The sequence below is a fragment of the Arachis duranensis genome, chromosome 10 (assembly GCF_000817695.3).
Source record: "Arachis duranensis cultivar V14167 chromosome 10, aradu.V14167.gnm2.J7QH, whole genome shotgun sequence".
Taxonomy (NCBI): Eukaryota; Viridiplantae; Streptophyta; class Magnoliopsida; order Fabales; family Fabaceae; genus Arachis; species Arachis duranensis.
The window spans coordinates 105,312,082-105,338,194 of NC_029781.3; the positions used below are offsets into that span (position 1 = coordinate 105,312,082).

At 27.1% G+C, this 26,113-nt stretch overlaps 2 protein-coding genes and 1 long non-coding RNA gene across 4 annotated transcripts; 2 read left to right on the forward strand and 1 right to left on the reverse strand.

Moving 5' to 3' along the window:
- The first annotated feature begins 2,984 nt into the window (after positions 1-2,984).
- Positions 2,985-4,987, forward strand: LOC107472032 (B3 domain-containing transcription factor VRN1). The gene is made up of 4 exons (XM_016091606.3): positions 2,985-3,245; positions 3,658-4,198; positions 4,299-4,384; positions 4,482-4,987. The coding sequence occupies exons 1-4, from the start codon at positions 3,147-3,149 to the stop codon at positions 4,725-4,727; spliced, it is 972 nt and encodes a 323-aa protein (XP_015947092.1). The 5' UTR covers positions 2,985-3,146; the 3' UTR covers positions 4,728-4,987.
- A 4,972-nt stretch (positions 4,988-9,959) lies between these two features.
- Positions 9,960-14,627, reverse strand: LOC107471750 (uncharacterized). 2 transcript variants are annotated; one of them, XR_008004626.1, is made up of 6 exons: positions 14,319-14,627; positions 13,944-14,201; positions 13,640-13,768; positions 13,483-13,545; positions 11,029-11,112; positions 9,960-10,632 (listed from the first exon to the last, which is right to left on the reverse strand). It is a non-coding gene; the product is annotated as an uncharacterized LOC107471750 (long non-coding RNA). The 2 variants fall into 2 exon arrangements; XR_008004625.1 differs by having other exon boundaries at positions 9,960-11,112.
- Positions 14,628-21,925: 7,298 nt separating this feature from the next.
- Positions 21,926-26,113, forward strand: LOC107471692 (B3 domain-containing transcription factor VRN1-like). The gene is made up of 4 exons (XM_052255437.1): positions 21,926-21,949; positions 24,798-25,335; positions 25,461-25,546; positions 25,644-26,113. The coding sequence occupies exons 2-4, from the start codon at positions 24,801-24,803 to the stop codon at positions 25,887-25,889; spliced, it is 867 nt and encodes a 288-aa protein (XP_052111397.1). The 5' UTR covers positions 21,926-21,949; positions 24,798-24,800; the 3' UTR covers positions 25,890-26,113.

The following is a 26,113-nucleotide window of genomic DNA, read 5'->3' on the forward strand; positions in this document are numbered from 1 at the left end:
ACAATTATAAATTTTACAGAAACAAATAAAAATTAAATTTTTTATACAAAACAAATATATAGTACATCAAAAAATAGAAAAAAAAACTCATACAGATGAGAAACAATAAAAGTTTCATAAAACTAATAATATATATCATATGAACAAAAAATATAAAAATTAAAATATAAAAAAAATATTAAAAATAATAAAATATTAAAATATTAATCTTGTCCGTGATTGAAATAAATCTAAAATATTTTGATAAAAAAAAAGTTAAAACAAAAAATAAAAAAAATTACTGTGAAGCCATGAAGATAATAATTACTAGTATTTTTTTATAGAATAAAATAAAGAGTAAAATGAATAAAAAAATTATTTAATTTTTTAACAGTAACCATCAATATACAGTTATACATGCAGAAACAACAAATTTTAATTTCGTATAAACGTGATATTCAAAAGCAGAATCACTTCGGAATTCAAAAAAAATTTTTCAAGAATAAAAATAAAATGTTTAAAAAGATTCAAATACACTTCTCTTATTTTCTACACATTTATCAAACACACCAGCATTTATTGACTAAATAGTAAATATAGTCATATAGATTTACTGATTCCTACACATAGAAAAGTGAACCTCTTTGGAAAAGAGAATGCATAGATTAATTAGATTCTACCTACTTTTAAGTTTTGACTCGCATTTATTGTACATGGCAGTGGAAACAGCATTATTTATCAAGTGATTACTCACATGAAGATTTTTTTTACGTGAAAATGAATTGAAAATTATTAAATAATTCATATAATATATATTAAATCTAAACTATTATCTTTACTTAAAAATATTTTTATATAAATAGTCGCCTTACTTATAACCATAAACCACTATATTATTTTCTGTCTTATTTTGGAGTCCAATGACATTATTCCATGTACTATGCTTAGTGGTCCTATCATTTTATTCTTCTTTATAGCATTGTGGCCAACAAGAAATTTCAGAGCATTGTTATACGTTAAAAATATTATATGCATACCAGCTTTATCATTTCAGAGATAGAAGCGACACTGTTGAAGGCTTGAAGCTGATTCAGAGGTGAATCATTGATTAGAGGAAACGGTGAATTCCATTCCATACCAACTTCACATGTTACTTAAAAGTACGATCTTACCCTTAAGAAATTAGCATTGTCATTATTTTGTTCGAGATTCTTTAATGCGAATTTTGTTTATCTAAATTACTTAAAAGTAAAAATAGAAAAAAAGTGGAATTTAAAATTTAAATACATACGAAAAATATTATTTTATATTTTTAAATTTTAATCTAAATTATTTAAAATATTATTTAAAAATAATATTAAATATTATTTTATATTTTATATATTTTAAAATTTTTTGTCTAAATTACTTTATACTCAATGTTTGTGATAAGTCTTAAAATTGTCTTTACCATTTTAATCGTTCTATTTAAGTCACTAATGCTTCAAATTTGGCTCAATGTGTTGTCCTATCGTTAGGAATCCGTTAACAGAATTGACAGCAGAATAAAATTGAGACGATTTGAAACTTTAGGGACTTAAATAGAACGAAAACATTGGGGACAAAAACGATCCACAGAAATAAATTTTAATTTTATCTTTCAATAATATCAATTTTTTATTGTATATAATATTCAATTATTTTTTAATTACATCCAAATAAATTACACTTAATCACATTACTTTCATTTTAAATAAATTTTTTTATATTTTTATATTAATATATAACTTTAAGTGTAAAATTATAAAAAAATAAATTTATTTAGAATAAAAGTAATGTGATTAATTGTAATTTACTTAAATGTAATTAAAAAATAATTGAATACTATGTACTAGGAGTGTTCAAATTTAAACGGATCTAAATTAAACTGCTCATCATCCGATTCAATCTAAACCGAAAACAGATTAAAACCGCACTAATTCGCATTTGATTGGATTCTATTCTTGCAAACCGCTAGATTGGATCGGATTTCGGATCTACTTTTTATAACCGATCTAATTCAATCCAAACCGTACAATATGCTATAATATTATTATTTTATTATTATATTTACAATTATACTTACAACATGTTTAATTTTTTATACATTTTTATATTATTCATGTATTATTATTATTTAATAAATATTTTATGTTCAAAATGTTATTTATTTATTTATTTTAACTAACTTATAATTTTATTTCTATTGTTATGTTATCGTTGGCTTTTTAATATATTGTTGAGACTTGTTATGTCATTATTGATTATTTAAAATTTGATGTTGAGACTTGTTAGTTGTTATATGTATTTAATTTTTTTTAATTTATAAAACCGCAAATCCAATTCAATCAAAACCGCTTGAAATTGGATCCGATATGGTCGGATTTAAAAAAAGCATCCAATCCAAACGGCACCGCAAGTAAAATTAGTGTTCGGATCGGATGAATTTTCAAGTCAAAATCGATCCAAACCGCACGCGCGAACACCCCTACTATGTACAGTAAAAAATTGATATTATTAAAGAATAAAATCAAAATTTATTTCTAGGTATCGTTTTTGTCCCCAACGTTTTTGTTCTATTTAAGCCCCTAACGTTTTAAAATCGTCTCAATTTTGTCTCGCCGTCAATTCTGTTAACGAATTCCTAATGGCAGGATAACATTGAGTCAATTTTAAAATATTAGGGACTTAAATAGGATGATTGAATAATTAGAGATAACTTTAAAACTTACCCTAATGTTGGGGACAAAAAAAACATAATATAAAAAGAGTCTTATTTTATTTGTTTTTAATTTTTTTTATTTAAATTACTTAAAAATAAAAATAAAAAAGAGTAAAACTCAAAATTAAGTCTGAAATTTAAGTGCATAAAAGGAATTTTATCTTCTTCTTACTTAGAATTTTGTCTAAAATTTAAGTATTTTTAAATTTTTGTCTAAATTATTTAAAAAAAATTAATAAAAAAATAAGACTCAAAGTCTGAACTTGAGAGAGGAACTTATTTTGTTCTTACCCAAAATTGTGTCTGAAATTCAGGCGTACAAAGATCCTTATTTTGGTTTTTTTCAGATGCTGTCTTCTTAGTTAGAGAGATCCACTGAAGAAGAAGAACATCCATGGCTGTAATTCTGTGAACAAGAAGAGCATCTATGGCTTCCTCTAGCTTCCAAAAAAACAAGCATCCTCTTTTCACTGTGATCCGTTTCTTCAAGATTATTCTCAGAAAAAGCCTTGATGATGGATATCTTGTGAGAATTTCCTTCCCTTCCTGTCCTCCTTTTTTTTCTTTCACTCTTTTTTGTTTAACACATACAAAATTTTTCATTTGTATTTCTTGTGTTTCACTATTTTTGTCAAATTTTCCATGCGAGGTAACAACAACACACATGCATGGTTTCTTTTCTTACCAGCATAGTATATGCTCCTCAATATTTATGCTTTTTAGTTGAGTTTTTGATTGTTAGTTAGTTAGTTAGTTAGAGCAGTAACTGAATCAACAAAGCTGCTGTTAGGAAAGGATAATTCTTAGAAGGTTGTTAAGAGGTTGTTGAGTGATACAAATAGAGTGAATGGAATCAATTTCTGTTTATCTTGCCAGTTTTGTGTTAGATTGAGTTTTGATAATTATGGTTACCAACAACAGTTTCATTGACATTGCAGAAAATACCAACCAAGTTCAGTAGGAAACATGGTAATAATATGCCAAATCCAGTGTATCTGAAGCCTCCAGATGGCACTCAATGGAAAATAGATTGGACTAATGATGGTGATGAGATTCTGTTTCAAAAGGGTTGGAAAGAGTTTGCTACATTTTACACTTTGGATAATGGTCATTTGTTGTGGTTCAAGTACAATGGAACTTCTAACATCAAAGTAAACATATTCGACATGAGTGGCCTCGAAATTGAGTATACTTCCAATGGCCGAATTGATGATAACTTGGTTGAGGCTTTGGAGGAACCGCCGCCACGAAGGGGCCGAGGCCGGCCGAAGAAGAAAGTGATAGCAGAACCAAAGCAATCATGTCCTTCTACAAGTAAAAAAATGAAAAGAGCCATCAAAACTAAAGACATGGATAAAAGCCCCAATACACAAAACTTGAAGCAGCATGTCAAGGTCAAGATTGAAGAAGATAGTCAATCTGAAGAGACAGCAGATATTAAGCAGCCAATAGTTCAATGTGCCAGGCCAGATATAGATGGTCTGTTTCATGATCTCATCATTCTTTCATTTTTCGGATTCTACTGATTTTGTTTAACTTTTTATATTTTCTTTGTGGCTAAAATGCATAAATACCTTAGTTATTAGAGAAGCAAGGAAGTTCAAGTCGAAAAATCCTTCTTTCGTGATAAAGATTAGGCAAAAGCACCAAGCAGGATCACCAGCAGTAAGTTGATTCATTTATCTCTGTGCAAACTTTGTATGTCATACAAAATTGAGACTGTTGTGAACCATGATGATGAAATATTCTGATATGATTGCAGAGTCTTCCAGTTTGCTTCTTCAGAATGTACTTCGAGAACACGAAGCAGTCTGCAACTCTACATGTTGGAAAGAAGCAGTGGCATGCAACATTGATCTATTATCCATATAAGAAGAGTGCCATTATCTCTAATTGGCGCTTGTTCGTTAAAGAAAATAACATAAAAGCCGGAGATGTTTGCATCTTTGAGCTCATTAACAGACAAGATCCAGAGCTTAAGGTTCATATTCGTCGAAGCCATGATTAGCGAATGACAATGCTTGTGTTGCAGATCAATGGTGTATGTTCAGGGATCATGAGTTTTCATCACACCTAAATGGTTGCATTGAAGTGATATCTCCTTACTACCATAACTAGAAATGTATCAGTGATCAATGCAGAAACAACAAATATAGAATTAGAGACTGTTGGTAGTATAAGATGTTATTTGGACAAAGTACCTGATCAAAAGTTATCCAACTACTTATTTTCAAAGCAATTATGGTTTGAATCCTATTTCACTCATTCTCCCTCATTTATCATACTTATTGCTTTTTAGAAAGTTACTAATTATTTGCAGAGTTGCAGTAATTGATAAAAGTTCATTTACATTTTGATAGTGTTTGTTAATAACATATACATTTTGTGTGTTTTTTTTCATACAAAGATCACAAATCGAAAAGTTGGATTTGTAAATTTTAATTTTTTTTAAATGTTTAAAATGCAGAACCCATCTTTGGATTTTGTGACCTTTAAAAAACTTATCCTCTAATTTGTGAATTTTTTTTTTAATTTTTAAATCAACAAATCGAATCCTCCTATTTGTAATTATCTCTGTATTAAATTAAAATACATCACTTTTTCATAACTGAGAACAATACAACAATAATTTCTATATAAAAAAAATTAGCCACAAAAAGATTATTACATATTTGTGAGAAAAAATAATTTACTTAGTATATAGATATACTAATTAATATTCAACCTGATTATTTAATAATTTTGTTTAGTGATTTCTAATTTAAGATAGATAATACATATTTAATTGATAATTTTTAAAGGAAAAAACATATATTTTAACAAATATTATTATTTAAATTTAAATTATCTTTTTTTACAAAGCAATTACCTAAAATGCTTCACAACTTTCATATAAAAAAATTACAAATTTAATAAATATCAATGTTTATATATAAAAGTATATTAATTAAAATCGAAAAATAGCAATAAAATCTTTTTAAAAATTTTAAGATAATTTCTTACTACACGCTATTTAATCTTTTCAAAATATAGAATACATCGAGTGATTTTTTGTATAATATTCTTAAGAGGTTAAAAATTATAAATGCCCCTTTTTATAACAAAAAATCATGAAATTTAATATCCCACACTAATTTTATGTTATTTCACAAATTACTATAACCAATCCATTTTATATGTATAAAATACCAATATTGATATTTGATACAAAATGAATGAGACCTCAAATAGAAAAGCACTTGAAATCATTATAATTGCATTTCATTGACCATACAAAGATAATTAAGGTATATTATCACTTCTACTTCCATAACAAAAAAAATTAGTCTAAAATCTAATATTTGTCTATTAATTATTTTAATCATTTTAAATTCTAAAAATTTATTATTCATGCAAACGTTTTTTATTAAATTAAAATGTCAAAATTTTTAATTATTATAGAAAAAAATTATTCTAAAATTTAAAATACTACAAATCATCAAATTATGTTCACATATAAAACACTCAATTGATTTTTCTTTAAAAAACTCATTTGCCTATAAATTAGTAATAAAATATATGATTGACTTTCTCTAACAATAACTGAAATATTTTACATAACATACTAAAAATACCAGTAGAAAAATATATAATGATCAAAACCAAATTCTCATGGCCTCCACATTTAAAATGACACCAAAACAGAAAATTTATTCATTCAATAAAACCATGGCCTTCACATTTAACATGATTTATCAGCATCTCAACAGAAGTTATATGACTTATTGCTTAACTGAAATCAATTGAAAATGAAGTTATGAAAATAATCTTGGCTTTTGGTCTGTAAATACTTTCATGGAAAAAAAAAGTCAAAGAGTTATCCTCAACCTTCTATTATTTTTATAGGTCCAATAACAAATACAAAACTATAACCTGTCTTTGGTGAGCATAACATATATATCCTAAATTTCTAAGTTACCATTTCCTAGTTCATGCTTTTAGGGTAAAATTACTTTAATTGGAATGATTCAACTTCAAAGTAATACAATGAAATAATAAAACTCAAAACACTTTAAAAGTAATAACAACAAAGAGCACAGAACGTCTCCAAAAATCCAAAATAAATAAATACACACTTCTATGAAGTAAGATAAGCAAAAAGCATTTATCTAAGACCCTTCATTAACAGTATGAGAAATATAGGAGATTATCCTACATGCTAAGAGACTGCCTGCTTTTCTATCATTAAAAAAGCAAGTTCTCATTTCTTAGAATTGATCCTCTTACTCATTTGCTAGAATTTTTGTCTTTGCTGCTGCTGCTGCTAAAAAGACATAATATTAATATATAGAGATTTATATAAGTAAAAAAAAATTGATGTCGAAAACCCTTAGAAAATGAGTATATTTATGTCTAAAATCCCAAATTTAATCAAATAGATATAACATCTTTCTAAGATGAACTATGAAATGCATTTTAAGGTTGAAAATACCACAAATTTTTTTAATCTCATGTCAAGTGTACTTTTGAGGGACCAAATTCTTAATCTGATCTTTAAGTAACTTAATAATCTTCTTATAACGAAAAGCACACAAAAAACAAATATAGAAATTTTGATGGTCCATTAAACTTGAAAGCTTTTCAAAAAATAGAATCACCAAGACAAAATTGTTAGTAAAAAATTTCATCACAAAATAGTAACAATTCATAATAGTAGAAAATTTGAATCCTGCATCAAATTGATTCAAAAACAGCATTAATATCATAATTAAAAAAGAAAAAAAAAACAGAATAGGTGAAAAACAGAGGAATAAATCCATCAACGAAGAAAGCATCATTTTCTTGGGTAAGTCCTTGATATCTTACCTAATATTTACCTCTAATATTTTATAAAATTCAGTAAAGCATATTTTATTATAATGAGCACAAATTTTACAAACTGCCTCTTCCTTTGGAATATTAGTCATAGTCATAGCATTCTCAATGGCTAAAAAGAGAAGAACAAAAGTGAGGATGCATTAGGAGTTTAAAACATCAAACAAAGCTAAAATTAAACACTTATTTTTTATCTTCTCTTTCTCGAGAACTAAAAATCCAAGAAATGTATCTGAAAAATTATCCAACCACCCAAGAAAATGGATTTGCAAATTTAATAAAAAATCCAAAAAATGTATCAATAGCCTGAAATTGCCGCATATAGACAATAGAACAACTCAATGCACAAATGTTATCATGAAACAACAGAGCAATTAAAATGATAAGGAATATGTAAGCTTCCCAATAAGAAAAAAATAAACCAATAAGTATTAATAAAATCTGCAGTAAAAGATATCATCGATCAAAGATGAAAGCATGGAATTTGAAAAAGCAAAATTCATAATTAGCCTAAGATAAAGATAAAAAGAAAGATGAATTACCATGTGAATTGGAGTTTCACGTCCTACTTCAATAGTAAAAATCATTGCAATGGGAATATCTATTTTAATAGGTCATAAATCAAATCTCTATATGTCAATGATAGATTAGATGACTAAAAATTACATGAAATACCTTGTATGGACAGGCCTTTGACAGAGCAAAAAAATGCAACAAACATAATAGAACATGACTTAATTCGCATTTCCTACAAAATGCAAAAATATTTCTTACTATAAAGATATAAAGAGGATGGTGCCTAGTAACCACAGCTTCTTAAAAGGAATTTTATATTTACATGTAACAGCATATATATACATATTTGAATTAACTTTTCAACACAAAGACAAACCTCAATCAGCTCCGCAAAAATACTAAATGTCAGTGACATTTGGCATTTTTATCATAGAATCTGCTAGAGAAAAGAAATTTGTGATATAAACATTTCTATCAATATCAAACACCAAACCTATAAACTGAAATAAGTATAGATCAAATAAGGCAATGATCAGAGACCAAAATTCCAATAAGAAATTATGCTTCAACATAGTTACTTGGCTACCACCTAGTAACAGAAATTTTCAGCTTCAATTATATTTTTTAAACAAAGTAAAATAAATAGAAAATAAAACACAAAACAATGAATATCAGCAAAATGAAACAAATGATTAATTATGTCATCCTGAAAACAAACCAAAAGCAATAGCGAAAAGCTAAATTAGAATAGCAATACCATTTCAAGCAAAAATTAAGACATTGACTAAATAAAAGATCTATAACATAATCTAGACATAAAGCAAGATGAAAAAAAATATAAAGGAAAAAAAATTTTCAAAGAACAATTGCAGCACAAATATTATTTAATTAATTCCAAAACTAAAAAGTAAAACCAGCAAATAATATGAATTAAGAGGAATATTCCAACTCATAAAAGTGGCAGTCAAATGACAATGACATACTTCTGTGTTATGATAAAATTATAATAACGAATGGATTCAACATTTAATTTCTTAGTAATAACCTCATCCAACGTTGATATCGGAAGTCATTTCTTTACTTTGTAATCACTTAACAATAGATCCACCTCATTTTCTAATGGTAAGAAGTTTTGGATTCTCATGTTGCAAATAAAATAGGATTAGTTGTTGCTATTGTAGCACTTACTGTCAGTGTTGGATAATTTATCACTTCATGCTCTATATATTATAAAGCTTCAATGCATCATTTAGAAGTAAATATCAAACCCGCAAAAACTGCAAACAGCAGCTAGAATCATCCACATTGGTATTCTCCAAATGCTCTTCTAAATTCTTCTGTTAGAAAAGAAATTTTATAATATGAGATAAAAGAATTAATGGATTAGGTTCATTTTCACTCCAACTTAAACTGGTAAAATAAAGACACACCTTTAGGCAAGAGGTGCCAAAAAGGATATGCCTCATAGAATACATAGCTTGGCAACAATTAGCTTTTATTTTTCCTTTTCAATTCTGTCTAGTTTAGACCTTTTAGAATCAAAAAAGAAATATTGACAGAAGAAATGCTTAAATGTTTACAACTATCGATGAGAACAAATGAGAATAAATCAAAGAATACTTTTCAAAGGAACCATGGACAACTTCAATGAGAAAAGAACCAAAGAAGGACTTTTACTAATAATATTGTCAAAAGTAATAATATTGTCAAAAGTAATTGCTATAAAAATTATTTCGTAAAATATGAAAAGAACAAAAAAAAGACTTTTACTGTTGGCAATCCTAGGAGTGGAAATGGAATTGTCCTTTTCTCGAGATTTTAAATGAAGAATGAAATTGTTTTTAAATTTTTTAAAAGAAAAAACAAAATGGTTCATCAAAATTGTATGAGAAGACACACAACATATGTAAGAAAGAAACAAACTATAATATAAAATTAGAGCAAACAAAGGCATAAATCAAATCAAAGAAGCCCAACAAATCACCACAGAAAATTTCCAAAGTCAAATCCTTTTCTTCAAATCGAAATAAAGAATACACGACCTTACCCTAATTCAAAACTAATGAAACACAAATTATCAACACATATATTAAATCAGAAATTTGAACAAATGAAAAATCATGTTTAAATTTTAAAAAACCAAGAAGAAACAAACGCCAATGCAACAACTTCTAGATTAACAAAGAATAAAGGACAAAATGGGAAACAAAACCAACTCAAATATATATCAAAAACTTCATAGCTTACGTGACTGACCTGGTTGGATGAATAGCAGGCACAACCATGGGTGCCGGCCACAATGCAGTCACGGCAGTGGCAGGATCAGAGACAGCAATGAACAGGAGTCGCCACTTGAAGCTTCAGCTGCCACCACAGCAACAGCAGCCGGATCGCCAGCAGGAGCAGCCTTTGGAGGATGACTTGGCTTCCTCTTCGAGCTAGGAGGATGCCCTATCCGACACAGCATAGCAACAACTGGGCCCAACTCATATACTTAGAATATATATACTTTAGTTTCATTGCACCGCATCCGTGTCCACCACCTTCATCACGTAGAAGCACCCGGTGGAATGAGAGAAACAAAATGAAGGAATGAGAGCATGGAGAATTTTCAAATGATATATTCAAAAGCTCTTTTGAGAAATTTTACGCTCAGCTAATTTCAAATTTCAAAAGTTAAATCTAGACAACATAAGCATTAAGGCCAAAAGGATGAAGAAGTTTCATGTCAGTAGAAAATGCCCCATTACTCTCCATAGAAAACAAAAAAAATGTTAGTATCCAACTTCAGCAAGACAAAAAAACAATACCAATATTCATTGAACATTTCAATTCATTTTGAATTCCAGTTATCATTCCATTGAAATTATAGAACTTCTGATTACCTACCTATATTCACAAATATTTTATTTGTATTCAAATAAAATAAAATAAAATACCTCCTTGGTGAGCTGCCCATTTTCTTCCCCTTTCTCTCCAACTCCAAACTAAGTCCCAAAACCTTGACATCCCACCTTAAGATACTGTCAATAAGAGAAGCCTTAAGACAAACTTTCAAGTAACTATCTTCTACTTGCTATCACTATCATTGCTAAAAGAAAAATATATCTAAATCCCCAATTGCAACATGGATGTCAACAACCCAAGCAATTTGAGATAATAATGTGAATCTTGGTTATAGTTTTAGCAAAACATATCAACTGCAAGTAAAACTCTTTATAGGATGAATCTAATACTTGCTTTGAATTGGTTCTTTTTGGAAGGTTGTGTAAATATAACATAAAATAGAAATAGTTGAAAAATAACAAAACACAAATTATCAGCACATTGAAAATTATGTTTAAATTTTAAGAAACTAATTAAGGAAGAGAGGCCAATGCAACAACTTATATAAATAGACCAATGAAAAAAATCAGGTAATTCCAAAAACAAAAATTAAAGCCAGCAAATATTTACTCTTCTTTTTATCTGTTATATTATTTGAGTACTATTTATTACAAATGCCAAATAATAATAAATAGATTAAAATTTCTTCTCCAAAGTTGCAAAATTGTCCAGGCATCCATTAGAATTTGGAATGTTATTCTTGCTCATGGCTACTTTCCATTCTCTCAATTATAGGTGTGGCTGAATAGAATTAAAGTTTAGATATAAATTTTCAACAAAAACATAACCAAGCACACACATCAAACCTACCATGTGCCTAGAAGAAATCAGATAATCATGAGAAAACAAAATGTAAATTACACACCACCACCCAATTTTAAGCCAATCAATTTTGAAAATAAACCAAAAATCTTTCAAATAAACAGGATTACTTATAAATTGCCAATATTACATCATGCAGTCATATCTCAAGCTCAATTAAAAAAATACCAAACTTGAAAATATTGGCTGGATGCAAAGAGAGACCCACACTTCAAGACCCATAAAATATCAAGGAATATAGATCAATGCATAGTTGTTCATCACTGTAAATGCATTACATGCTTGACTAAGCAATGGCTCCCTATACAATTGTAGTATTAACCATAACTGTTTTTAGTTCTTATCGATGCTTTTAAATGATGAAGTATGTATTCTTAAAGACATATACTTAGTGAGATAATCGTTAAGCTTCAATTACATTTTTATAACAAACAAAAATAGATAAAAATAATGAACAACAAAAGGAAACAAATTATTAGTTATACCATCATGAAAACAAACCAAACTATGAAAAAATAGTAAAAAGTGAATTAAAATGACAAAAATAATTCAGAAACCACCTCACCTGTCAAAAAGAATATCATCCACAATGAAGATAGTCACAATTCTAAGCTAAGAAAATAAATTTTATTTTGCATATATTTTACATTTTAATTATATTTAGAACAAACAATTCAACCCCTCAAACATTTAGTGAAAAAAAATAAATTTAACTATGGAGAACATACCTTCCTGAAATTAGTTATATTTGCCCCTCCTCTACGTAACACTTTGCTAACAGCAGTAGATGGGACCATCTCCATAGTTTATAAGGGAGGCAAGCTGAGTTTAAATGAAGATCCAATAACATGAGTTGAAACAGAATTAATCAGATTAACATAGAACAGGGAGTAAAGTAGTTGTAAAGTATAAGAATGTATATATATAACATCGATAAAATTATATACTAACCCTTCATATAGCTTGTAGTCATACAAAGAGTGACACAGATGCTAAACTAAATTTTTTCTTCTGAGCCAAGCCTTGGCCTCTTGCTCCACTCTATTTCCTTATCCTAAAAATAAGGATGATAGCTAAGAATTAAACTAAAAATCTCTAAATCTTCAAGCTATGTTAAATAAACGAACAATTAAGGGACAATATCAAAATACAAATACCAATACTAATATTAAAACACCCAACTTACTATCATGCATCTCATCTTAGTATATAAATATGTATGTCGTATTCTGTATGTTATTATCTTACAAAATTTAGTATGTTATTATCTCACTTTTCCTTGTCAACTTAGGGAAGCACATGTAAATCTGAAACAAATTTAAAGAAATAAAAAAGCAAAAAATTTAAAAATAAAAAATAGATCCAAAATATTTTACATAAGTGCTTTTTATTATGAATTTGCATATAGAATTTCAAACAAACAATGGAATCCAAGTCTAGATTTACAAATGTTTAGAAGACAAAAGAGTAATACCTCATCTTGTTTAACTATTAAACAAAAAAGGCCAAAAAATACGTAATCAGTTACCACAATTACAGGATTGAAGCAATCACTTTTTTGAACAAAATGCCCAACATTATAACTAACACTCACCAATTTAATCAAGGGCATTAATAAGGAAAGAATTTTTATTTTTCCTATTATATATTAGAAAAAATACATATTTACATATGACAAAAATAACCTGATCATCACCACCAGGCCTCACCACGCTTTCATTAAACTCCCAAGCACAATTTTCTTCTTCCTTTATTTTCCCAGAACAAAACAATATTAGAATGAAATCATCAATTAAAATTTGAATAAAACAAAGAAAACCAAAGATATATACCTCTTCTCACCTTCAGAAAGTGGCTTTTTCTTTGGTGTTGCAAGGTCTTGTCTAGTTCATTCACAACTATATTCACTGACAACAGCAAAATTTAGTGAATTTCCTAAACATGATTTTAGCTCCTAATTACCTGCTACCACTGCAAACAAAAAAAAATAACATAAATTTTCTAAATGTGTTGTAATTTTTCAGATATATGAAAACACAGCCTTCTGGTAAAGTTTAAAGGTCAAAGAAATACTTCCTCATTTTCATTGATTTCACAGAAACACAATGATTTTGTGTGGCTATTCTAACTTTTAAAAGTGAATTACCTCTGTAATACCGCCCAAGATAGGATATCAAAGCTCTCAGTTTTCATCACCGGTGTCATCAATTTGCTGCTAAGATTCTAGTCCCAAAATGATTGTTTTTTTCTTGGCCACTTCTTATGCTTTGAGATAGTGACTTTAAACCACCAAAAGCTTGTCTCTTTTGCTCCACTCCTTTGTTGCATCATTTCATAGGTGTCATTGGCGAGGATAGGAGGCTAGCTCCACCATTGCCGACGTCGACATCTCGTAATCTCTCTTCTTCAAGTGCGGCACGCCATTTTGAAGATATTAACATGAAAAGCCATATTCAACTTCAATTAGCGTTTTCAACCAGTCAAACAATAAAATAAAGTATGTCCGAGTGAGAGAACTAACCATTCTTCATTCGCAACATCCACCGGCAAAAAAATAGCTGCGACACCGTCCCACGGAGGACGTAGCTCTACGGATCGAACAGCGACCGTGGACTCTATCACCGCCGTCGCCTCATTCCTCTTCTTTTCTCTGTAAACTTAGCTTCCTTCTCTGTGACCGTCACTGTCATCCTCGCCACCCTCTTCTCCTTCTTCCTTCGACTTTTCTTTTTTCACCGTCGTTTTCTTCATCTCTACAAAGTCGCTGGAGGAAGTCTTTCCCTTGCCAGCGCCAACTACTCCCTCTACCAAGACTTGCTGCTCTGTCTCTCATCTTCTCTTTGCGTTTAACAATTTTTTTGGTCTTCTCTTCGCGTTTAATGTATATATATATGAGGATAAGAATAAGCTGAAAAATGATTTTGAATTTGAGGTTAAATCAAACTCCCGCTCAATTACCTTATTCACAGATCTGCTTTTGTTGCTTTGCCACGTGTCGATTATAGAGGCTAAACACTTGTCGAGTAATGAACCATGTACTGCTCTCCTATTATATATAGAGAGATTTTTTAATTTTTTGTCTAAATTAAAAGTGAGATTCAGAATTATGTATAAAATTTAGATGCATAAAAGGAACCTTATTTTGTTTTTGTTTTTTTCAATTTTTTGTCTACATTAAAAGTGGACTCATAAATTATGTCAGAAATTTAGGTACATAGAAAGAAACTTTATTTTGATCTTTTTTATAGAGATCCATTGATTGGTTCATGTGAACATGAAGAACATTTACGGTTATGGCTTCCTCTAGCTTCTAAGAAAAGCAAGTATTATCTAGTTTCATTTAATGGGTTTAATGAATTATGAAAATGATACTGTCACTCATTATTAATACCATATAACAATATCACTTCAAAAATAATATTCAATGCAAATTTTAATTTTAAATGAGTTTAATTATCCTATACGTCAAAAGTGATATCTAAAAAATATTTCATTAGAGTTAGATAACTAAAGAATTATTTCTGAAATTTAAAAACATTTAAAGAATCTTATTTTATTTTTATTTTTTTTGTCTAAATTACTTAAAAGATAGAAATAAAAAAAATGGGGCTCAATATAAAATTTAATTAGGAGCATAGAAACTAAGAAACCTTATTTTATTTTTTTCAATTTTTTTATCTAAATTAAATGTAAAATTCAGAATAATGTATGAAATCTAAGTACATAGAAAGAATCTTATTTTATTCTTTTTTATATACTGTTCTTTTATTAGAGATATCCACTAATTATTTCCTGTAAAAAAGAAGAACATTTATGATTATAGTTTTCGCTGTCTTTCAAAAAAATAAGTATTATATAATTTTATTTAATAAGTTTAATGGATTATAAAAACGATATGGTCTCTTGTTATTGATACTATATACCAGTATCATTTCAAAAATAATATACAATGCAAATTTTAATTTTAAATAAATTTAGTTATTGTATAGGTCAAAAGTGATACTTAAAAAATATTTCATTAGAGTTATAGAACTCAAGAATTATTTTTAAAATTTAGATATAATCAAAGAATCTTATTTTCATTTTTTTTTCAAATTACTTAAAGGGTAAAAATAGAAAAAAGTGAAACTCTGTGAAATTTAGACACGCAAAAAGAATTTTATTTTGTTCTTTTTCATATGTTGTCTTCTTATTAGAGATATCCACTAATTCTTTTGTACAAGAACATTCTTAACTATAACTTCCTCTAACTTCGAAAAAAAAAGCATCATCTAGCTTTGTTTCCGAAATATTAAGCACATTTAAAGAATCATATTTTTAAATTTATTTTTTATTTTTTGTCCTAATTACTTAAAAGATAGAAATAAAAAAATGATTCCGCATATAATTTAGGCACATAACTACATAATAGAGAACCTTTTTATTTTCAATTTTTTTGTCTAAATTAAATGTGAGACTCAAAAATTATGTTTGAAATTTTGGCGCATAGAAAGAACCTTATTTTATTCTTTTTTAACTATAGTCTTCTTAATAGAGGTATTCACTTATTCTTTGTGAATAAGAAGAGCATTCATAGCTATGGTTTTCTCTAGCTTCCAAAAATAGTATCATCTAATTTTATTTAATAGATTTAATGGATTATGAAAATAATATGGTATACCACATACTAGTATCACTTAAAAAATAATATCCAGCACAAGTTTTAATTTTAAATGAGTTCAGTTATTGTACAGATCAAAAGTGATACCTAAAAAATATTTTATTAAAGTTATAAAACTCAAGAATCAACAAATCTTATTTTCGTTTTTATCAATTTTTGTACAAATTACTTAAAAGGTAGAAATAGAAAAAAATATGAATCAGTATGAAATTTAGGCACTAATAAGAAACCTTATTTTGTTCTTGTTTTTTAATTTTGTCTAAATTAATTGTGAAATCCAAAAACTATGCCTGAAATTTATGTGCATAAAAGGAATTTTATTTTGTTCTTTTTTATATATTGTCTTTTTATTAGCTAGAGATATCTACTAATTTTTTGTGAACAAAAAGATCATTGATAGCTATGATTTTTTGCTAGTTTAAAAAAAATAAGTATCATCTAGCTTTATTTAATAGGTTTAATAAATTATGAAAATGATACATTCTCTCGATACTGGTACCACATACAAGTATCACTTAACAAATGATATCCAATGCAAGTTTTAATTTTAAATGAGTTTAGTCACTGTATAAGTAAAAAATGATACCTAAAAAAATTATATTAGAGTTATGAAACTCAAGAATTATGTCTGAAATTTAGACACATTCAGCGAATCTTTTTTTCTTTTACCTTCTGTCCAAATTACTTAAAAGATAAAAATAAAAAAAAGTGAGACTCGGTATGAAATTTAGACACATAATAGGAAATCTTATTTTTTTTTCCTTTTCAATTTTGTCTAAATTAAATGTAAAATCAAAAAATTATACCTGAAATCTATGCGTACAGAAAGAACCATATTTTCTTCTTTTTCTTATGTTGTCTTCTTATCAGAGATGTTCGCTGATTCTTTGTGAATAAGAAGAACATTCATGGCTATGACTTTTTCTAACTTCAAATAAATAAATAAATAAACATTATCTAACTTTAATTAATAGGTTTAATGAATTATGAAAATGATACAGTCTCTCGTTATTAATACTATATCAGTATCACTTAAAAAATGATATTTAATACAAGTTTTAATTTTAGATAAGTTTAGTTATTGAACAATAGGTCAAAAGTGATATCTAAAAAATATTTTATTAGAGTTATAGAATTCAAGAATTATGTCTAAAATTTAGGCACATTCAATGAATTTTGTTTTAATTTTTATAATTTTTTTATTCAAATTACTTAAAAAGTAAAAATAGGAAAAAATAAGACTCAATATAAAATTTAGGCACATAACAGGAACTTTATTTTATTCTTTTTTTAAATTAAATGTGGGATTCAAAAATTATGCCTGAAATCTAGGCGCGTACAAAGACATTATTTTGTCCTTTTTTATATGTTGTCTACTTATTAGAGATATTCACTTATTCTCTCTTAACAAGAACATTATTCTTCGCTATGACTTTTTCTAGCTTCCAAAAAAAATAAGCATCATCTAACTTTATTTAGGGTCTGTTTGAAAAACTTCAAAAGTAATTTTTTTTGAACTTTTGACTTATGAAAAGTAGTAGTATTAATGTTTGGTGCAAGTTTTAAAACCAAATTGCAGCTTTCTAAGAAACTATTTAAGAGCTTATAGAGAAGTTAAAAAAATGACTTCTCTCATAATACTACTATTTTTTTATCACATTTCTATAAAATAAGTACTTTTAAAACTAAAAATTCAAATACAAAATAACTTATTTATAAGCTACTTTTAATATAACAATTTATTATTTAAGATATTTTTTTAAAAGGAGTTTAATTAAGCTATTTATCTAAATTGAGCCTAAATAGGTTTAATTGATTATGAAAATGATACAATTTTTCGTTACTGATACCACGTATCAGTATCACTTTAAAAATAGTTTCTCATGCTAGTTTTAATTTTAAACGAGTTTAGTTATCATATAGGTCAAAAGTGATATCTAAAAAATATTTCAATAGAATTATAAAATTTAAGAATTGCGTATGAAATTTAGGCACATTCAAATAATTTTATTTTGATTCTTATCCTTTTTTGTTCAAATTACTTAAAATGTAAAAATAGAAAAAAATGAAACTCAGCACATAATAGAAAATTTAATTTTGTTCTTTTTAATCTTTTATTTAAATTAAATGTAAAATCTCAAAATTATTACTGAAATCTATGCGTATAGAAAAAACTTTATTTTGTTCTTTTTTATATGTTGTCTTCTTATTTAAGATATCCATTGATTTTTTGTGAACAAGAAGAACATTCATGGCTATGACTTTTTTTAGTTTGGAAAAAAAATCATCATCTAAGTTTATTTAATAGATTTAATGAATTATGAAAATGATACGGTCTCTCTTACAGACACCAAACCAGTATCACTTGAAAAAAATATTTAATGCAAGTTTTAATTTTTATTGAGTCTAGTTACTTTAGAGGTAAAAAAATGATACATAAAAAGTATTTTATTAGAGTTATAGAATTCAAGAATTATATCTGAAATTTAGGCCCATTCAACAAATCTTATTTTGATTTTTATTATTTTTTATTTAAATTACTTAAAAAGTAGAAATAAAAAAAATTGGACTCAATATAAAATTTAGACAAAAAACAAAAATCTTATTTTTTTTGTCTAAATTAAATATGCGATTCAAAAATTATATCTGAAATCTAGGTTGTGAACAAGAAAATCATTCTTAGCTATAACTTTTTCTAGCTTCCAAAAAAATAAGCATCATCTAACTTTATTTAATAGGTTTAATGGATTACGAAAATGATACAATTTTTTTATTACTGATACCACATACTAGTATTACTTTAAAAATATTTCTCATGCAAGTTTTAATTTTATATCAAAAGTGATATATAAAAAATATTTTATTATAGTTATAAAACTTAGGAATTATATATGAAATTTAGACACATTCAAAAAAATCTTATTTTGATTTTTATTTTTTTTGTTTAAATTACTTAAAATCTAAATATAGAAAAAAATAAAATTCGATATGAAATTCAGGCATGTAATAGGGAATTTAATTTTGGTCCCTTCAAATTTTTATTTAAATTAAATATAAAATCCAAAAATTATGCCTGAAATTTATGAAAAGAACTTTATTCCTCTTATTTAAGATATCCACAAGTTCTTTGTGAACAAGAAGAATATCCATAACTATAGATTCCTCTAACTTTCAAAGAAACAAGAATTTTCTTTCCACTATGATCCGTTTCTTTAAGATTGTTCTCAGAAAAAGTCTTGATGATGGATATCTTGTGAGAATTTTATTCTCTTCCCTTCCTATCCTCTTTATCTTTTACTGTTTTTATTTTACACATACAAAAATTTTTCATATATACTTCTTATGTTTCACTATTTTTGTCATATTTTCCATGTGACGTAACAACCACACACATGCTTGGTTTCTTTTCTTACCAGCATAATATGCTCCTCAATATTTATGCTTTTTTAGTTTTGAATTTTTTATTGTTAGTTAGTTAGAGTAGTAACTGAATCAACAAAAATGCTATTAAGGAAGGATAATTCTTAGTAGGAGTATTCATGGATCAGATCCAATTCGCATATCCACAATATTTATCCAAATTCGATCCAAAAATTGCAGATATAGATCCGATCTATAAGACTATCGGATCGGATCGGATCATATCCGCATACTAATCGATCGGATTACAGATTTTGTGTAGATATTCGCATATCCGATCCACATATATGCGTATCTGCAAAAATAAAGAAATAAATAAATATTCTTTATATATTTTATTTCAACTAATAATTATCATATATATTGTATTATTTTAATTTATTATTTATAAAATGTATCTTTAATATTATTTTAAGAGTAAACATATTTAAAAGAATAGAAAAAATAAATTTTATGGATATTTTTTAATAAAAATAACATTTTAAAAATATTTTGTATTTTTGCAGATATATCCGATATCTGATCTGATCCGATCCGCAAATTTTATTGATGTTTTGTGCGGATCGAATCGGATCCAAACTTAAAAACTGCGAAAATTGGATCCGATCTGATCCGATCCGCGTTCAGTCCTGAGGTTGAGTGATACAAATAGAGTGATACCACATATCAGTATCACTTTAAAAATAATTTCTCATGCTAGTTTTAATTTCAGATGAGTTTAGTTATCATATAGGTCAAAAGTGATATCTAAAAAATATTTCATTAGAATTATAAAATTTAAGACTTGTGTATGAAATTTAGGCACATTCAAAGAATTTTATTTTGATTCTTATCCTTTTTTGTTCAAATGAAACTCAGCACATAATAGGAAACTTAATTTTGTTCTTTTCAATCTTTTATTTAAATTAAATGTAAAATCTCGAAATTATGACTGAAATCTATACATATAGAAAGAACTTTATTTTGTTCTTTTTTATATGTTGTCTTCTTATTTAAGATATGCACTGATTTTTTGTGAATAAGAAGAATATTTATGACTATGACTTTTTCTAATTTTGAAAAAAAAATCAGCATCTAAGTTTATTTAACAGGTTTAATGAATTATGAAAATGATACGGTCTCTCTTACAGACACCAAACCAGTATCACTTAAAAAAATATTTAATACAAGTTTTAATTTTTATTGAGTTTAGTTACTTTAGAGGTAAAAAATGATACATAAAAAGTATTTTATTAGAGTTATAGAATTCAAGAATTATATCTAAAATTTAGGCACATTCAACAAATTTTATTTTAATTTTTATCATTTTTTATTCAAATTACTTAAAAAGTAGAAATAGAAAAAAATTGGATTCAATATGAAATTTAGGCACAAAACAGAAACCTTATTTTGTTCTTTTTTAATTTTTTGTCTAAATTAAATGTGTGATTCAAAAATTTTGCTTGAAATCTAGGTTGTGAACAAGAAAATCATTATTGGTTATAACTTTTTTTAGGTTCCAAAAAAAAAAAGCATAGTCTAACTTTATTTAATAAGTTTAATTGATTACGAAAATGATACAATTTTTTTGTTACTGATACCACATACTAGTATTACTTTAAAAATATTTCTCATGCAAGTTTTAATTTTAAATGAGTTTAGTTAACGTATAGATCAAACGTGATATATAAAAAATATTTTATTATAGATATAAAACTTAGGAATTATATATGAAATTTAGACACATTTAAAAAAATCTTATTTTGATTTTTATTCTTTTTTGTTCAAATTACTTAAAATATAAAAATAGAAAAAAATAAAATTCGATATAAAATTTAGGCACGTAATAGAAAATCTAATTTTGTTCCTTTCAAATTTTTATTTAAATTAAATATAAAATCCAAAAATTATGTCTAAAATTTATGAAAAGAACTTTGTTCTTCTTATTTAAGATATCCACTGATTCTTTGTGAACAAGAAGAATATCTATAATTATGAAATTCTCTAACTTTCAAAGAAACAAGAATTCTCTGTCCACTGTGATCCGTTTCTTTAAAATTATTCTCAGAAAAAGCCTTGATGATGGATATCTTGTGAGAATTTTCTTCTCTTTCCTTCCTATCCTCTTTATCTTTTACTATTTTTATTTTACACATTCAAAATTTTTTCATGTATACTTCTTGTGTTTTACTATTTTTGTCATATTTTTTATGTGATGTAACAACCACACACATGTATGGTTTCTTTTCTTTCCAGCATAATATGCTCCTCAATATTTATGCTTTTTTAGTTTTGAATTTTTTAGTTAGTTAGTTAGAATAGTAACTGAATCAACAAAACTGCTGTTAGGGAAGGATAATTCTTAGTAGGGGTATTCATAGATCATATTCGATCCGCATATTCACAATATTTATCCGAATTCGATCCGAAAATTGCGTATATAAATCCGATCTGCAAGACTATCGGATCGGATCGGATCAGATCCGCATACTAATCGATCCGATTGCGGATTTTGTGTAGATATTCGCATATCCGATCCATATATCCGCGTATCTGCAAAAATAAAGAAATAAATAAATATTCTTTATATATTTTATTTCAACTAATAATTATCATATATGTTGTATTATTTTAATTTATTATTTATAAAATGTATCTTTAATATTATTTTAAGAGTAAACATATTTAAAAGAATAGAAAAATAAATTTATTGATTTTTTTAATAAAAATAATATTTTAAAAATATTTTGTGTTTTGCGGATATATCCGATATTCGATCTGATCCGATCCGCAAATTTTATTGATCTTTTGTGCAGATCGGATCGGATCCAAACTGAAAAACTGCAGAGATTAGACCCGATCTGATCCGTGTTCACCCCTAATTCTTAGAAGGTTGTTAAGAGGTTGAGTGATACAAATAGAGTGATACCACATATCGGTATCACTTTAAAAATATATTCTCATGCTAGTTTTAATTTTAAATGAGTTTAGTTATCACATAGGTCAAAAGTGATATCTAAAAAATATTTCATTAGAATTATGAAACTTAAGAATTGTGTATAAAATTTTGGCACATTCAAAGAATTTTATTTTAATTCTTATCCTTTTTTATTCAAATTACTTAAAATATAAAAATAGAAAAAAAGAAACTCAGCACATAATAGGAAACTTAATTTTATTCTTTTCAATCTTTTATTTAAATTAAATGTAAAATCTCAAAATTATGACTGAAATATATGCATATAGAAAGAATTTTACTTTGTTCTTTTTTATATGTTGTCTTTTTATTTAAGATATTCACTGATTTTTTGTGAACAAGAAGAACATTCATAGCTATGACTTTTTCTAGTTTCGAAAAAAAATCATCATCTATGTTTATTTAATAGATTTAATGAATTATGAAAATGATACGGTCTCTCTTACAGATACCAAACCAGTATCACTTAAAAAAAATATTTAATGCAAGTTTTAATTTTTATTGAGTTTAGTTACTTTAGAGGTAAAAAATGATACATAAAAAATATTTTATTAGAGTTATAGAATTCAAGAGTTATATCTAAAATTTAGGCACATTCAACAAATTTTATTTTGATTTTTATCATTTTTTATTCAAATTACTTAAAAAGTAGAAATAAAAAAAAATTGGACTCAATATGAAATTTAGGCACAAAACAGAAACTTTATTTTGTTCTTTTTTAATCTTTTGTTAAATTAAATGTGCGATTCAAAAATTATGCCTGAAATCTAGGTTGTGAACAAGAAAATCATTCCTGGCTATAACTTTTTCTAACTTCCAAAAAAATAAGCATCGTCTAACTCTATTTAATAGGTTTAATGAATTACAAAAATGATACAATTTTTTTGTTACTGATACCACATACTAGTATTACTTTAAAAATATTTCTTATGCAAGTTTTAATTTTAAATGAGTTTAGTTACTGTATAGATCAAAAGTAATATATAAAAAATATTTTATTATAGTTATAAAACTTAGGAATTATATATGAAATTTAGACACATTTAAAAAAATCTTATTTTAATTTTTATTATTTTTTGTTCAAATTATTTAAAATGTAAAAATAAAAAAAATAAAATTCGATATGAAAATTCAGGCACTTAATTGGGAATTTAATTTTGTTCCTTTCAATTTATTATTTAAATTAAATATAAAATCCAAAAATTATGCCTGAAATTTATGAAAAGAACTTTATTCTTCTTATTTAAGATATCCACTTATTCTTTGTGAACAAGAAGAATATTCATAATTATGGATTCCTCTAACTTTCAAAGAAACAAGAATTCTCTGTCTACTGTGATCCGTTTCTTTAAGATTGTTCTCAGAAAAAGCCTTGATGATGGATATCTTGTGGAAATTTTCTTCTCCTCCCTTCTTTTCCTCTTTATCTTTTACTGTTTTTATTTTACACATACAAAATTTTTTTCATGTATACTTCTTGTGTTTCACTATTTTTGTCATATTTTCTATGTGACGTAACAACCACACACATGCATGGTTTCTTTTCTTACCAGCATAATATGCTCTTCAATATTTATGCTTTTTTAGTTTTGAAATTTTTATTGTTAGTTAGAGTAGTGACTCAATTAACAAAGCTGCTGTTAGGGAAGAATAATTCTTAGTAGGAGTATTCATGGATCAGATCCGATCTGCATATCCGCAGTATTAATCCGAATACGATCTGAAAATTGCGGATATAGATCCGATCTACAAGACTATCGGATCGGATCGGATCAAATCCGCATACTAATAGATCAGATTTCGGATTTTGTGTAGATATTCGCATATCCGATTCACATGTCCGCGTATCTGCAAAAATAAAGAAATAAATAAATATTCTTTATATATTTTATTTCAACTAATAATTATCATATATATTGTATTATTTTAATTTATTATTTATAAAATTTTCATTGGCATTGCAGAAAATGCCAAACAAGTTCCGTAGGAAATATGGTGGTGATATGCCAAATCCAGTGAAACTCCAGCCTCCAGATGGCACTGAATGGAGAATAGATTGGACTAATCGTGACGGTGAGATTTTGTTTGAAAAGGGTTGGAAAGAGTTTGCTACATTTTACACTTTGGAGAATGGTCATGTGTTGTGGTTTGAGTACAACGGAACTTCTAACATCAAAGTAAACATATTCGACATGACTGCCCTCGAAATTGATTATCCTTCCAATGGTCGAATCGGTGATGACAACTCGGTTGAGATTTTGGATGAACCGCCGCCACGAAGGGACCGAGGCCGGCCGAAGAAAAAAGTGATAGCAGAACCAAAGCAATCACGTGCTTCTACAAGCAAAAAAATGAAAAGTGCCATCAAAACTAAAGATAAAGATAAAAATCCCAATACACAAAACTTGAAGCTGCATGTCGAGAATGAAAAAGATGGTCAATCTGAAGAGACAGCAGATCTTAAGCTGCCAATAATTCAACGTGCCAGACCAGATATGGATGGTCTGTTTCATAATCTCATCATTCTTTCATTTTTTAGATTCTACTGATTTTGTTTAATTTTTTAATTTTCTTTGTTTCTAAAATGCATAAATACCTTGTTTATGGTTATTGGTACACATCTGAAGTTATTAGAGAAGCAAAGAAGTTCAAGTCGAAAAATCCTTCTTTTGTCATCAAGATTAAGCAAAAGCACCAAACAGGATCACCAGCAGTAAGTTGATTCATTTATCTCTGTGCAAACTTTGTATGTCATGCAAAATTGAGACTGTTGTGAACCATGATGATGAATTATTCTGATATGATTGCAGAATCTTCCAGTTTGTTTCTTCAGAATGTACTTCGAGAACACGAAGCAGTATGCAATTCTACGAGTTGGAAAGAAGCAGTGGCATGCAACATTGATCTATTATCCAAATAGGAAGAATGCCCTTATCTCTAATTGGCGCTTGTTCGTTAAAGAAAATAACTTAAAAGCCGGAGATGTTTGCATCTTTGAGCTCATTAACAGACAAGATCCAGAACTTAAGGTTCATATTCGTCGAAGCCATGATTAGCTAATGGCTTTGCTTACTTGTGTTGCAGATCAATGGAGTATGTTCAGGGATCAAGAGTTGTAACAGAGTCGTAGTTTTCATCATACTAAATGGTTGCATTGCAGTGTTATCTCCTTACTACCATAACTAGAAATATATCAGTGATCCATGCAGAAACAATACATGTAGAATTATATATTGTTGGTAGTATAAGATGTTATTTGGACAAAGTACTTAATCAAAAG